General features: G+C 40.1%; 1 protein-coding gene and 1 long non-coding RNA gene across 2 annotated transcripts; both read left to right on the forward strand.

The window, feature by feature from the left end:
• The first annotated feature begins 511 nt into the window (after positions 1-511).
• On the forward strand, positions 512-6,520 carry LOC113284342 (protein FAR1-RELATED SEQUENCE 11-like). Its single transcript, XM_026533779.1, has 6 exons — positions 512-654; positions 2,628-3,383; positions 3,518-3,758; positions 4,120-4,563; positions 5,141-5,457; positions 5,933-6,520. The coding sequence occupies exons 2-6, from the start codon at positions 2,668-2,670 to the stop codon at positions 6,204-6,206; spliced, it is 1,992 nt and encodes a 663-aa protein (XP_026389564.1). The 5' UTR covers positions 512-654; positions 2,628-2,667; the 3' UTR covers positions 6,207-6,520.
• A 6,989-nt stretch (positions 6,521-13,509) lies between these two features.
• On the forward strand, positions 13,510-14,060 carry LOC113284343. Its single transcript, XR_003328107.1, has 3 exons — positions 13,510-13,607; positions 13,684-13,803; positions 13,952-14,060. It is a non-coding gene; the product is annotated as an uncharacterized LOC113284343 (long non-coding RNA).
• Positions 14,061-14,062: the final 2 nt, after the last annotated feature.

The following is a 14,062-nucleotide window of genomic DNA, read 5'->3' on the forward strand; positions in this document are numbered from 1 at the left end:
AAATTTTGTGAAGTAAAATGTTTTTGTTTTTGACTTCAAGATATAACTTCTGCTTTCAGGAGATGTTTGGATACACCTCAAAAAATTACTTTTTCGAATTTAAAAAATCGGAAGTCATAAGTTAAATTCGATAAGACAATTTCAAAATGACTTCTAGAAAAAAAAATAACTTTTTACGAGATATTTCTATTTCTGATTTATGAAAATAACTTCTGCTTCAAGGCGGATGTTTCGATACCACACAATTTCAAAATCTTCTAAAAACAAAAAAATTAACTTTAGTGAAGCATCATCTCATATTCTTGCATTTAACATTTTGACCATTGAAATTGACTTCTACTTCTTTCTTTTAAAGCACAAGCACTTTCTACCCCTGCAACTTTATATCCTCATCAGTTCTACTTCAGTTGCATCTTTGAAGTTTTCAACCACAGTGGCAAAATGGTCAAAGTCCAAGGATATTATTATTACTAAACCAAAAAAAAACAGTAGTATTTTTACGGGTGAAATGAGATCGTCCAAAACGAGGCTTCTTCTTTAGGATAACGGAGAGTGGTTTTCTTCGCATACCTGCGCACGTTAGGGTTCACCACTTTCCAAATCAAAAATTCATCACCATTTCCCTCTTCTTTCTTCTTCCATGGTTCTACTCAGGTACTCTCTCTTTAATTCAAAATATTTTTGTCAGATTTGAAAACATTTTTTTTATTCTCATTTTTATTAATTTTTATGTTGAGATTTTTAATTGGTGACAGTTTATTGTTTCCTGGTAATGTGAATTCATCTTCTCAAAATTGGTTAATCTAACTAGGTTGTCTTTGTAATTTTTAATTTCTATTGTTATTGAGATGCACTATGTCTTGCTGTTAATTTTAGGTTTAAAATCTGTTTAGTTTAGGCATTTGTTTTTACTGTATCAAAGGCCTTCTTCCTCACTGTTTGTATCTATGTAGAGATTCATAGCACTTTGTTTAGTTGCTGGAGGTTTCATTATGAGATGTATTTTGTTGAACTGTCTTCGAGGTTTCCACTTAGAGATTGGAGATTCTCTGGGGTAGCTTCACTTAACTTGAAATGACACTGCAAAACACAAACCAAATTGGATTCATACAAAAGAATATAGGCTATTGCTTTTTTGTTTAAGGGGAACTTTTACTTGCATGCGTGACAAAAATGAAATGGAGAGTGGAATTAGATTTTCTCGTATAACCATAATTCTAAACTAAAATCATCTTGAGATGCCTAAAGAGCACAGGCAAGGTTGGAGTTTCTTTGGAGTCATTTTCTCTATTATAATTTATTTTTGACACCTATGATGATCATTTTGGAATGAGTTTGTTTCCATTAGTGTTCATTTTTATTTAGTTTTAGTCTTTGATTAAAGAAAATAAACGGGAGTATGACATTTTAGTCAAAACCTCCCAGGTACATAGATAATTAAGAAAATCTATATGTGGATTGACCTGATTTTTCACTTCCCATAATTCTAGATAAGGAAGGAGGATCATTAACCACCGGAGGTGGCAGTACTAGCATCATCCCACTTTGCCAGCAAATAAACACAAGAGATTCCCTTCTCTACTAGGGAACCTTAAATCCACTGTCTTCACAAATTCTCTGTAGTTTTTCCCAGTGAACAATAAGCTTTCAGAGGCACCTAAGACTTATCTTTTGAAGCCAAAATCAGAAGAGCAGAGCTGCAGAGTCACATTCCACCCCAATCTGCATGATGTGTTATTTTAAAGTCTTGTAGCATAGCATGAATCACAGCCAATTTTCTTTAATGATGCCAATTGAAGCACAGACCAGCCGGCGCCCATTTCAGTATGTTTTATTGTTTTATACTCCCTCCGTTCTTTTTTAATAGGCCAGTTTTGTTTTTAGCGAAATTTAAGGAAATTAAGAGAACTAATCATTGAAAGTGGTCCTTATGACACTTGTCAATAAAAGAAGTGAAGTGAAATGGTCCCCATGACACTTGTTAGCAAAAGAAGTAAAGTGAAGTGGTCCACATGACACTTGTCATCAAAAGAAGTTAAGAGAAAAGTGGTCCCAAAAAATTAAAATAACATTTGACTTTCCCAATTAGGAAACTGGCCTATTTTTTTGAAACTTTTATTTATAGAAACTGGCCTATTAAAAAAGAACGGAGGGAGTAGAAAAGAATACCTTTTGCTTTTTGTCCAGCCATTAAGAGAAGGATACCACCAAACAGAAGTTATTTTTGATGGCTTTCTTGCCTTTAACTTCCCTAGGTTATACTTTGCTTCGCGTCATTATTGTTTCTCTCCTCTTTATAGGTAACTTATCTCCTGATATCCCAGGAGAAAGTTTAATCGACCATAGGCCATATTTTAGTGAAAGTATTTGCTGTTTGTTAGATTAGTATGTTCACTAGCTTGGGAGATAGAAGACCTAAACTCCTAATTGGTCATCATCGAAAGGAAATTTTGATATTTTAATGACCAGTGAAACAACGGTTTACTGGTTTTCCACTTTTGGTATGCCTATCATTTTGATAGGGAGGCCTATGGAAGCGTAAATAAAGTGCCCGTATTAATTTCTCTTCTTATATCTTTGGTACTTAATTGAGAATAAATCTTTGAAAATTTTTACATGTCTTCCAGAACAAATAAGGCGTATCAAGAGAGAAGCTAGCCAGACCAGATGATGGAGAATTATGAGGACTACTCGGACCAAAGATCGTTGTCTTTGGATGATGCCAGCAGTGCTGACGAATCACCGCACGGCATTGAGCTATCTCTAGAGTCGTCAGTTGATGCAACTCCTTATATTGGCCAAAGATTTGTCACTCATGATGCTGCCTATGAGTTTTACAGCGAATTTGCCAAGAGATGTGGCTTCTCGATTAGGCGTCACAGGACAGAAGGCAAAGATGGGGTTGGCAAAGGACTCACAAGAAGGTATTTTGTTTGCCACCGGGCTGGTAACACTCCTATCAAGGCCTCAAGCGAGAGTAAACCTCAACGGAACCGCAAATCATCAAGGTGTGGATGCCAAGCATATATGCGAATCAGCAAGAACATGGATTCAGGAGTCGCTGAATGGCGTGTAACAGGATTCACCAACCACCACAACCACGAATTGTTGCAACCTAACCAGGTCCGCTTCCTACCTGCTTACCGCACAATATCCGAGACTGACAAGAATAGGATCTTCATGTTTGCCAAGACTGGAATATCTGTGCAGCAAATGATGAGGCTTATGGAGCTTGAGAAGTGTGTGGAACCAGGATACTTGCCATTCACAGAAAAAGATGTGAGGAACCTACTTCAAGCACTAAAGAAAATCGATCAGGACGATGACAGCGTTGATCTACTAAGAATGTGTAGGAATATCAAGGATAAAGACCCCAATTTTAGGTATGGAAAAGCAATTTCAGATTGACGTAGTTTTTTTTTTATATTGAGCTTGTGGGCATGCCTTCTAATGCGCACAACACGTGGTTATTTTCTTTAAAAGATTTCTTTTTACCAGTTGAAAATGAAAATTTCAGGTTCGAGTACACGCTTGATGTGAACGAGAGGTTAGAGAACATTGCCTGGTCATATGCATCATCAATCCTTTCCTACGATATCTTTGGCGACGCTGTAGTGTTTGATACCACACATCGCTTAACCTCCTTTGACATGCCCCTTGGAATATGGGTTGGCATGAACAACTACGGCACACCATGTTTCTTTGCCTGTGTGCTCCTACGAGAAGAAAATACTCGCTCATTCTCTTGGGCCTTAAAGGTAAATGGTTTTAGAATCATTTTCACTTTTCAGCTTGTGTTCGTGAGGTCTGGCATGCCAAATTAAACTTGCTTCGCACACACTAACCATTTGGTCGATTATTGGATATAGCATATTAAATCCTTTAATTGAGTAGTTTGAAAAACCAATGTCATAACTTGGCAAAGTTTAGCTTCCAGTATTGTACTTAGGCTAAACAGTGAGTCAAGTTTTCCCTACTGATCCAGTGGTTGTGTTAAATTGTGCCCGTGCTGAGTTCTACTGCCGATGTCGTTTTCGTGATCTTAGAAACATCATTATATTGTATGTTAGAAAATATGACTCTTATTCTCTCTCTTGTATCGCTCTTCAAAACTGACAGGCATTTTTGGGCTTCATGAATGGAAAACCTCCACGAACAATCTTGACAGACCAAAATGTTTCACTTAAAGATGCGATAGAGATGGAAATGCCGAGAACTAAACATGCCCTCTGCATTTGGTTCATTGTGGCAAAGTTCCCTTCTTGGTTTAATGCTGTTTTGGGGGAACGGTACAATGAGTGGAAGAATGAGTTTTATAGGCTCTATAATATGGAGATGATTGAGGACTTTGAACTAGGGTGGGGGAGCATGGTTAACTCATTTGGCTTACATACAAATAGACACATCTCCAATTTGTTTGCCTTGCGAATGCACTGGGCGCTACCGTACTTGAGAGACCATTTTCTTGCAGGGATGACAACAACTGGGCCCTCAAAGTCAATTAATGCTTTTATCCAGCGATTTCTAAGTGCACAAACTCGGTTGGCACACTTCGTTGAACAAGTATGCTTCTTTCTCTTTCACTTTCTAGGGAGTCTAGAGTAGAAACTGAATGCCTGATTATTTGAGATATTATTCTCATAAAGCTTGAGATCTTTTTATTGTTATGATCTTCATGGTGAAGTTTTTGTTTGTTTGTGAGAGCGTTTAGATTTTTTTTTATAATGCATATGCATATGAGAGAGAATGGAGATTATCTATTACAATTAATGTTGAAATGTGAAAAGAGACGGCAATAGCTTGTTATCTTTAGATATAATATGCTTTGCTCTTGTTGTTTTGTGCCTAAACCAGACTTGCTTGCAGACTGCTCTGGTTTTCAGATCATTTTCTCTTTCGTCCTGTTTACAACAGCGACATCCATATTCTATTTTCCGTAATGTGTTGTATTTATTATATGAAAAGAAAATATTTGTTCACTTTCTTCTATTTTTTATCAAACTAGGAATCGTCGTGGTTCTCCATTCAAACCGAAAATCTTCATGCAGTATTCAAATGTTTGCTAATAGTGCATGCTTGTGCAAAGATATAAAAATGCTGACTGTTGTGGTATCTTTCTGTTTTCCCCCTTACTAAATAGGCTGCTGTAGCGATCGACTTCAAAGATCAAGCAGGGGAACAACAAATAATGCAACAAAATCTCCAGAACATTCTTCTAAAAACAGGGGCTCCCATGGAAGCCCATGCAGCATCGGTTCTCACGCCTTACGCCTTCTGTAAGCTGCAAGATGAACTTGTTCTGGCAGCACATTATGCATCGTTTATGTTGGAAGAAGGTTATTTCCTTGTGAGACACCACACAGAGATGGAAGGAGGCCACAAAGTGATTTGGAATTCTCAGCAGGGTAACATAAGCTGCGGCTGTCGTCAGTTTGAGTTCTCGGGTATTCTCTGCAGGTAAGAGGATCCAATGAGTTAATCCTGGTTCAGTTATTGAACTATCAGAACCCGCCAACTAATTTCTTTTCGTATCTGCCTACATGATTTACCTTTTTGATGTGTTGGTTTTGATTTTTGAATTTAATTCTCATAGTAATCAGTATATAAGAGGAAAAGGATAAATTTAGTATTTTCTAGAGGTTTTTATTCCTATCTGTCTGGTTTAGTTTCCTTGGGATATGGATATCTAGGTAACTCCAGGACCTGAACTTGTTTTTTGAGTACTGGAATATGGTAGAATATTCATTCTGTTGACATGCGCCAATGAAACTCATTATATGATTGGGGGACCTTTAGAAGTTTGAAACGGACACAAGTGTGTCAGATCGACAAGTTTACCTTTAAATATGTAGAGCCGGTTACCAGGGAGATTGGTTTCGATTGTGTTCGGTGTTAAAAAGAGGCCAACTGATTATCACCTTGTGGTTTGCAGGCATGCTCTCCGGGTTCTTTCAGCGATGAATTGCTTCCAAATTCCTGAACCGTATCTGCCGATTCGCTGGTGTAGGTACTATAATACTGTACCCTCGAAGACTCTTCAAGGTGGCCTGAGCGATTATTCTGACCAAGTTCAAGCTCTGCAATCTATGGTATCAAATCTTATCACCGAGTCTTCCAAGTCGAAGGAACGCTTAGATTTAGCTACTGAGCAAGTTTCAGTCCTCTTGTCGCGAATTAGGGAGCATCCAATGTCAGCACAAAGGTAGTGACTGACTCTGATTTTCACAGTTTCATCAATGATTTCGTCCTTTGTGACAGGCAATAGACCCTTTCCCTGTTTTTTGTTGTTGTAACATTTTGGGTTCCTTTTCCGTTTTTGATTGGTTATATTAGGATTAGTAGTTAGCATAGAGGTTTTGTAAGAGAATAGGCTGTTATTTCGCATGCCATTAACTGTAATTGCACTATGTGCTCTCCTTTCCACTGATTCTTAGATTAAAATGTAAGGCAGGAATTTTACCTGTACAGTTAAGTGTAGAGAATCTAGGCCAAATGGTTTGGATGAAGTTATTGAGTTCCACACCTGTCTTGAAAATTTGCAGTTCCTCAATAGATGACTTACTGTTACTTAGTGTTCTGCACATAGGCAACACCGATTTTCCATGGTGTTGCGACGCCTTCTGTTGAGATTGTCTACAGTTGGTATGGCATTATGAAGTGCAGACGAAACATAAAACTGTATTTTTGGGTTACATGCTCCAAATCAGATAACTACCATTAACTTATTTGATAGAGAAAATCTTACCTGAACTGCAAACAATCGAGTCATTCAGGTCAGGTAAAGTTGGAGAAGTCCCAGATTGGTTTGCAATAGCTGCTATAACCTCCAGTTCTTCAGCATTTGGTAATTTCTTGTAATTGATCTTCCAAGCACCATTATAGGAATTGATTTTTGAGTGAATTTTCTGCTGGATGAACCATCTGTTGTTGTATTTTTTTTTTCAAGGCTTACTATTCTGGATTCCTTTCCATATTCCTCTTCCTTAAGGTTTAGGAGACTCCTCAGCCACAAATCTTCCTCAGCTCCATCCATCTTATCTTGAATCACTCCATAATGAATGCCTCTCCTGTTGGTGTCTCCAGTGCCCACTTGCCATCAAAGCCTGATTTACTGAGAATTTGAACTTTTTAGTGCCAAACCACCAAATGCTTTTTGTTTGCATAATAGTCATCAATTGCTATTTCCACAAAAATTATGGAACCAATGAAGGGTTGGGAGAGTCAGTTAATCCCGAATCTAATTCAAAAGGCGGCAGCCGGGTTTAACTCAGGACTAACAATGAGCAAAGCTGAAGTCTTTACTTACAAAGCCCCACTTGTCAACATGGAGGGCTAAGTAAACAGCCCCACACCCAGAGACGTCTGCAAGCACACAACCACCAGAAAAAAAGATAGATCACTCACAAAGTCACAACCCCAAGTTTCAGGTTGGTGGACTTGATATCATTCCATAGTCTTCTGGTTTTGATCACTTTTGTTCCTGTGGAGAAATGAGTAATCAAAAGAATTATACCCCATGTTTTCTTCTTCTGTGTTTTCTCTTCTTATTATCATTCAGAACCCATGTTCCAGTTTTTGCAGCTGACAGAATCACTTTAGGTGAATCATTAACTGGAAATCAAACAATTATATCAAAAGATGGAAACTTTGAGCTGGGTTTCTTCAAACCAGGTAAGTCTCAGAGTCATTACATTAGTATATGGTACAAAAAACTCTCAGGTCAGAGTCAGACTGTTGTTTGGGTTGCGAATAGGGATACACCTGTGCTTGATCCCTCTACTTCAAAGTTAACACTTTTGGAAAACGGGAATTTGGTCTTAACTCTTGGATTTGGGAATAATTTCCTTGGAGAGTTATGTTCTCCAGGATTCAACTTTATATCAAAACTCATAATATCTTTTGGGAATTACAATAATTAAGTCGGAGATCATTCTCCTTATTCTAAATACGGTAACAAGATAATATTTATTCTATTACACCCCCTTAGTCTGAGCGGGAGAGGAGCAAACGCTAAGACTAGACCGAAAACGAACAAATAGCTGACGAGGAAGTCCCTTGGTGAAGATGTCAGCATACTGGTTTTCAGAAGGGACGTGAAGAACATGAATGTCACCAATACGAACGCGTTCACGTACAAAGTGTATATCAATTTACACATGCTTGGTGCGCTGATGTTGAACAGGGTCTCCAGACATATGAATCGCACTCACATTATCACAATATACGATAGTAGCACGTCGTAGAGGAATATGAAGCTCTAGAAGGAGGTTGCGAAGCCATGTAGTTTCAGCGACAGCATTTGCTACCCCCCGGTATTCAGCTTCAGCACTGGATCGAGAAACTGTTGCCTGACGTTTAGATGACCAAGAGACGAGGTTGTCACCAAGAAAGACACAGTAACCCGAAGTCGATCGGCGAGAATCAGGACATCCCGCCCAATCAGCATCAGAGTATGCCGTTAATCCGGAAGTAGTTGAGACCGAGATAAATAAACCATGATGAATTGTGCCCTGAAGATAGCGAATGATCCTCTTAAGGGCTTGCATGTGAGGCTCTCTGGGGTCGTGCATGAATAAGCATACCTGTTGAACCGCATACGAGATGTCTGGCCTGGTGAATGTGAGGTACTGTAAAGCTCCATCTAGGCTTCTGTATAGTGTAGGATCCTTAAGCGCAGGACCTGAAGTAGCACTGAGTTTGGAGTTGGTGTCGACCGGAGTAGCAACTGGGTTACATTGTGTCATGGAGGCACGAGCAATGATGTCTTTAGCATATAAGGACTGAGACAAATATAACCCTGAAGATGATCGAGTGACAGTGATACCCAGAAAATGATGTAGCGGTCCAAGGTCAGACATGGCAAATTCCCGTTTCATCAAATCGATGAAGCGGTGTAGAAGGCTATTGTTCGAGGCAGTCAAAACAATATCATCTACATATAACAGTAAGTATGCTGTATTCGAGCCGGATTTATAAACAAAGAGAGATGGATCACACACACTACCACGAAAACCACAATTAGTAATAAACTTGGGAAACCTCTGAAACCACGCCCGAGGGGCCTGTTTGAGACCATATAGCGATCTGCGTAGTCGACATACGTAATCAGGATCCACAAATCCCGGAGGCTGATGCATATAAACTGTCTCGGTCAGATCACCATGAAGAAAAGCATTCTTAACATCTAGTTGATGAATTGGCCAAGACCTCGAAGTAGCAATGGTAAGAACAGTATGAATAGTAGCAGGTTTAACAACCGGACTAAACGTTTCAAAACAATCAACCCCAACCTGCTGAGATTTACCATTAGCAACAAGACGAGCCTTGTGTCGCTGCAAAGAACCATCGGCATTATATTTGTGACGAAATAGCCACATGGAACGAATAACATGAGCATCACGTGGTCGTGGTACAATTTCCCACGTATTAGTTTTCAACATAGCATTGTACTCATCTTTCATGGCGGCGTTCCAATTTATATCCCTAAGAGCAACCAAGTGAGAGGAGGAATTGGAGAGATATGTCGTAAAGTTTGGACATGGAGATTGAGACGGTGGAGTGGTTTGTGAATTCCACGTGAAGCTCGAGTCACATGGCGTGAAGGAGCATGAGGGGAACGGAGAGAGTCAGAGGTGAGCGGAGGGGTAGTTGTGGGAATATTTTCATTTGCAGTGGAGGGAGAAGTTGTAAGGGAAGTAGTAGCAGGTGGAGGGGAAGTAGTGGTTGTACAAGAGGTAGGAGTAGCTTGCGGATCAGATGTGGGGAAAGTAGGAGTGGGTGGATGAGCAGACGTTGGTTCTGTAGGGAGTGGAGGAAGGACTGGATGACGTATGGAAGGGAAGTTGAAGAGACGCAATGGAGTGGATTGGAAAGAAGTGGAGGGGAGGTGAGCAGTCGAGGAGCTGGTTGGCTGACAAGGAGATTGTTGTATAGGGGAGGGGAAGTTGAAGGGACGTTGAGGAGGAGTTTGCTGAGTGTTCTGCGAAGCAGATGCAGAGGATGTGGACCGTCGGTGGGGAGGAGTGTACGGTCCAGGGATTGTAGAAGTGGGGGCGACAGTAGGTGATGGGTATGAGAGACTATGCGAAAGATAAGTGAGATAAGGGGAAGACTCATCGTTATGAGAAGTATTTGGATGGAGATGTGTGAAGGGAAAGACATTTTCGTTAAAAGTGACGTGACGGGAGATAATAATTTTGTTTGTGGAAAGGTCAAGGCAACGATACCCACGGTGGTTGGGAGGAAAACCAAGAAAGACACACCTAGTGGAACGAGGGGAAAGTTTGTGAGGAGTTGTGGATGAGAGATTTGGATAGCAAAGACAACCAAAAGTACGGAGATGGTCATACGTAGGTTGTCGTTGATAAAGAATAGACACCGATGAGTGAAAATGGAGGACTTTGGTGGGTAGAATATTATGTAGGTAAACTGCCATATGAAGAGAGTGTACCCAATATTTGGGGGGGACGGAAGCGTGAGACATAAGGGTACGGGTGATATCATTGACACGACAGATCATGCGTTCGGCCTTGCCATTTTGGGATGAAGTTTGGGGGCAAGAGAAACGAAAAACAAGACCATTGTCACGAGCAAAGGTATGAAAAGAAGAGTTGTCAAATTCACGGCCCATGTCACATTGAAAACATTTTATTTTACGTTCAAATTGAGTTTGAACGAAAGAACGAAATTCCAAAAATTTGCTATAAACTTGGGACTTGAATTTTAAGGGGAAAACCCATAGATAGTTGGTAAAATCATCAAGCAATATAAGAAAATAGCGATAATCGGTATCGATATGTATTGGAGAGGTCCATAAATCGCTATGTATGATATCAAAAGGTGCAAAAGTAATGGAATTAGATTCATAAAATGGCAATCTAACATGTTTACTAACTTGACATGAATGACAAAGTGGAGAAGAATTTTTCTTATTACAATGAATAGATTTATTTGTGCGTAAGACATCTAAAATGGCCTTGCCAGGGTGGCCAAGGCGGCTATGCCAAATATCTGGTGAACAGACAGCGAGAGAAATGGGAGAAGACTGGGATGATTTTGTAGGTGGCACGGCAGAGTTGGTGATAGGGTAAAGCTCCCCAGAACTATTACATCGAAGGATAGTCTTCCTCGAACTCAGATCCTTCACAGAAAAACCAGAAGGATCAAACTCAACAGATACATGATTATCAGTGGTGAACTTACGAACGGAAACTAAGTTTTTAATGATATCGGGAACAACAAGAGTATTTTTGAGCTGAAGAGTGCGAGAAGGAAGGGATATAAGCTTGGTACCACAAGCCGTAACCGGAATGCTATTGCCATTGCCAACTAAGATGGATCGTACATTACTAGAATTGAAAACGTTATGTAAAGTACCTGAATCCGCGGTAAGATGCGAGGTGGCCCCGGTGTCCATGTAGAAGGCATCATCAGGTTCGTGAAGATGCATGGAGCTATATGCTTCGGCAATGTCCGTGGGTTGCAATGTCTCAGTTGTAGGAGCAATGTATGCTTGTCCACGTCCACTGCTAGGGGAACGACCACGTGGATTGTTGCGGAAGCTGGTACTAGGTGGTATGCGTTGATACGCGAATGGCTGCCAGGGAGACTGAGTCGGGTAGGGGTAGGGAGGTACGGACCAAAACGGAGGCCAGTACGACGGGTATGCTGGAGATGGAGTCGGCAGCAAAGGTGGGATCGCACTGGAAGTCGTTGATGGGCTTGGTCCTCGTCGATCACCATTCTGGGGTTTTTGTCGGCGTCTGTGAGAAGACTGATGGGATCGGGAGCTGGTTATGTCCATGGGAGAAGCAGCAGCAGCGAGGGCAGTTGGAGCAGGTGCGATGGAATACTGCGCGCGTATGATTTCTTCAGTACGGAGTTGGGATCGTGCAGCATCAAAAGTAGGCATGGATTGTTTATAAAAGAGGCTACGGTATTGTATTCCTCCGGAAGACCATTCACCAATTGGATTACGAGGCGTTTATCATTCATAGGAAAATCAAGATCATGTAATCGATCGGACAGAGATTTGAGCTTGTCACAATAATCATCAACACTAGCACAATCAGAAAATTTAAGGTTTACAAATTTACTCTCAAAATTTGCAGCACGACTGCCTTTGTTGTCTTGAAAAAGCGTTTGAAGGTGATCCCAAATCGCCTTTGCAGTTTTTCCTTTCTTTAGAATGATGAGCATTAAATCCTTGGTCATGGTAGCGAAAATCCATTGACGGCAGAGGGCATCCAACTGTTTTTCAGTACCGGCATCAACATCAGTAGGTCTTTGCGATCCATCAATTAGGAAGAGTAATCGATGCGCTTGAAGATGAAGTTCAAATAGAAAAACCCATGACGAATATTCATCCTGTTTGATATCAAGGATAACAGGGATAAGGGTTTTGATGTTTGTGACGGCAAAAGCCGGGTGAAGGAATTTCTTTTCTCCTGTCATTGGGTGAGGTTTTTAGAAGAGGAATCTGGTTGGCTGATACCATCTTGGATTTGGGAATAGTTTCCTTGGAGAGTTATGTTCTCCGGGATTCAACTTTATATCAAAACTCATAATATCTTTTGGGAATTACAATAATTAAGTCGGAGATCATTCTCCTTATTCTAAATACGGTAACAAGATAATATTTATTCTATTATTAACTAATCAAACCGAGAAATCACCACCAATTTGGTCTACTAATTTTCTGGATGCAACTGAAGCAGTTCGTGATGGAAATCTTGTTTTAAGAGATGGGTCTAATCCATCTCTTGTCATCTGGCAGAGTTTTGATTACCCAACTGATACTTACTTACCTGGTGGAAGAATTGGGTTCAACAAGAACACTAAGAAAACCTGGTTACTTACTTCATGGAGAAATCAAGAAGATCCAGCTCCAGGAATTTTCACACTAGAATTAAACCTGGAACAAGGCAAACTTTTATAAGATGGAATAAATCAGTACAAGTTTGGACAACTGGGGAGTGGAGTGAAATCAATGAATCATATCCTTTAATTCCTATGAACATGACTGGAAATTACATTGTCAATGAAAGTTTCATTTCAAATGTAAATGAGAGTTACTTAACTTATACTCTTTTTAATAGTTCGATTCTTAATCGAATAGTGATGGATGTTTCTGGCCAACTCAAGCAATATACATGGACAAACATGATGAAGAAGGCGAATTTGTTTTTGTCTGTACCAGAACAAATCTGTGATGTTTATGGTGTATGTGGACCTTTTGGCAACTGTAACCAGGACACAATGAAGTGCGACTGCTTACCCGGTTTTATCCAACGGTCTCCTTCAGATTGGAATCTCCAGGATTCAACTGGTGGGTGTGTAAGAAATTTCTTGCAGTGTGGGAAGAAAGATGGGTTTTCGCCAATGTCAACCTCGAATTTGCCAGACAATCCCTATTCTCCACAAGTCAGTAGCGCTGAAGAGTGCAAAGATGCTTGTGAAAGCACATGTACTTGCAATGCTTATGCTTACCGAGATCTAAGTGTCAGTTGTGGGATGGAGATATGTTGGATGTCAAACAACAGTCAGATGGTAGAGCAGGAATCTCTATCTCAAACTTTCAGCTTCAGAAATCCGCAGTTCCGCTCAAGGTATGTAACATTATCGATAAAACCTTATGCTGATATGCCTAACCTGAATTTGTGCTCATGTCTTCAATATTTTCAGTCAGAAAGAGAAAGACAGGAATCTGGAAGGTCATTGTACCTGTTTTCATTTTGGTGGCAACTCTGATGGGCGTGTTAGGATACATTTATCTGTTCAGGAGGAATAAGACTAGTAGGAATGGTAAATAAACGTTCTCTTCTTTTGTTTGCTAGGATATTGCATCTTATCAGAACACCAAGGAACTATCACCCACAAATCCAGCCTAGTATTGATAAATTACCTTGTTCAACCATATGTTCATTTTCTACGCCTGTTCATGATTGTGCAGGAAAACCGAAACAACTCCAAAGGGTGTTGCCTGATTTTTAGAAAACCAAGGATATCTACAACGATGTAACTCTGGATACAAACTTGTTTAACAATGGTAAAACGGAAGAAA

The sequence above is a fragment of the Papaver somniferum genome, chromosome 5 (genome assembly GCF_003573695.1).
Source record: "Papaver somniferum cultivar HN1 chromosome 5, ASM357369v1, whole genome shotgun sequence".
NCBI classification, from domain to species: Eukaryota; Viridiplantae; Streptophyta; class Magnoliopsida; order Ranunculales; family Papaveraceae; genus Papaver; species Papaver somniferum.

Bases quoted from the DNA above. Each gene is read 5' to 3' on its own strand.
- LOC113284342 (XM_026533779.1), top strand. From the start codon at position 2,668: ATGATGGAGAATTATGAGGACTACTCGGACCAAAGATCGTTGTCTTTG. The intron at 3,759-4,119 runs GTAAATGGTTTT...CAAAACTGACAG, and splicing joins CATTCTCTTGGGCCTTAAAG to GCATTTTTGGGCTTCATGAA. The intron at 5,458-5,932 runs GTAAGAGGATCC...TGTGGTTTGCAG, and splicing joins TTCTCGGGTATTCTCTGCAG to GCATGCTCTCCGGGTTCTTT.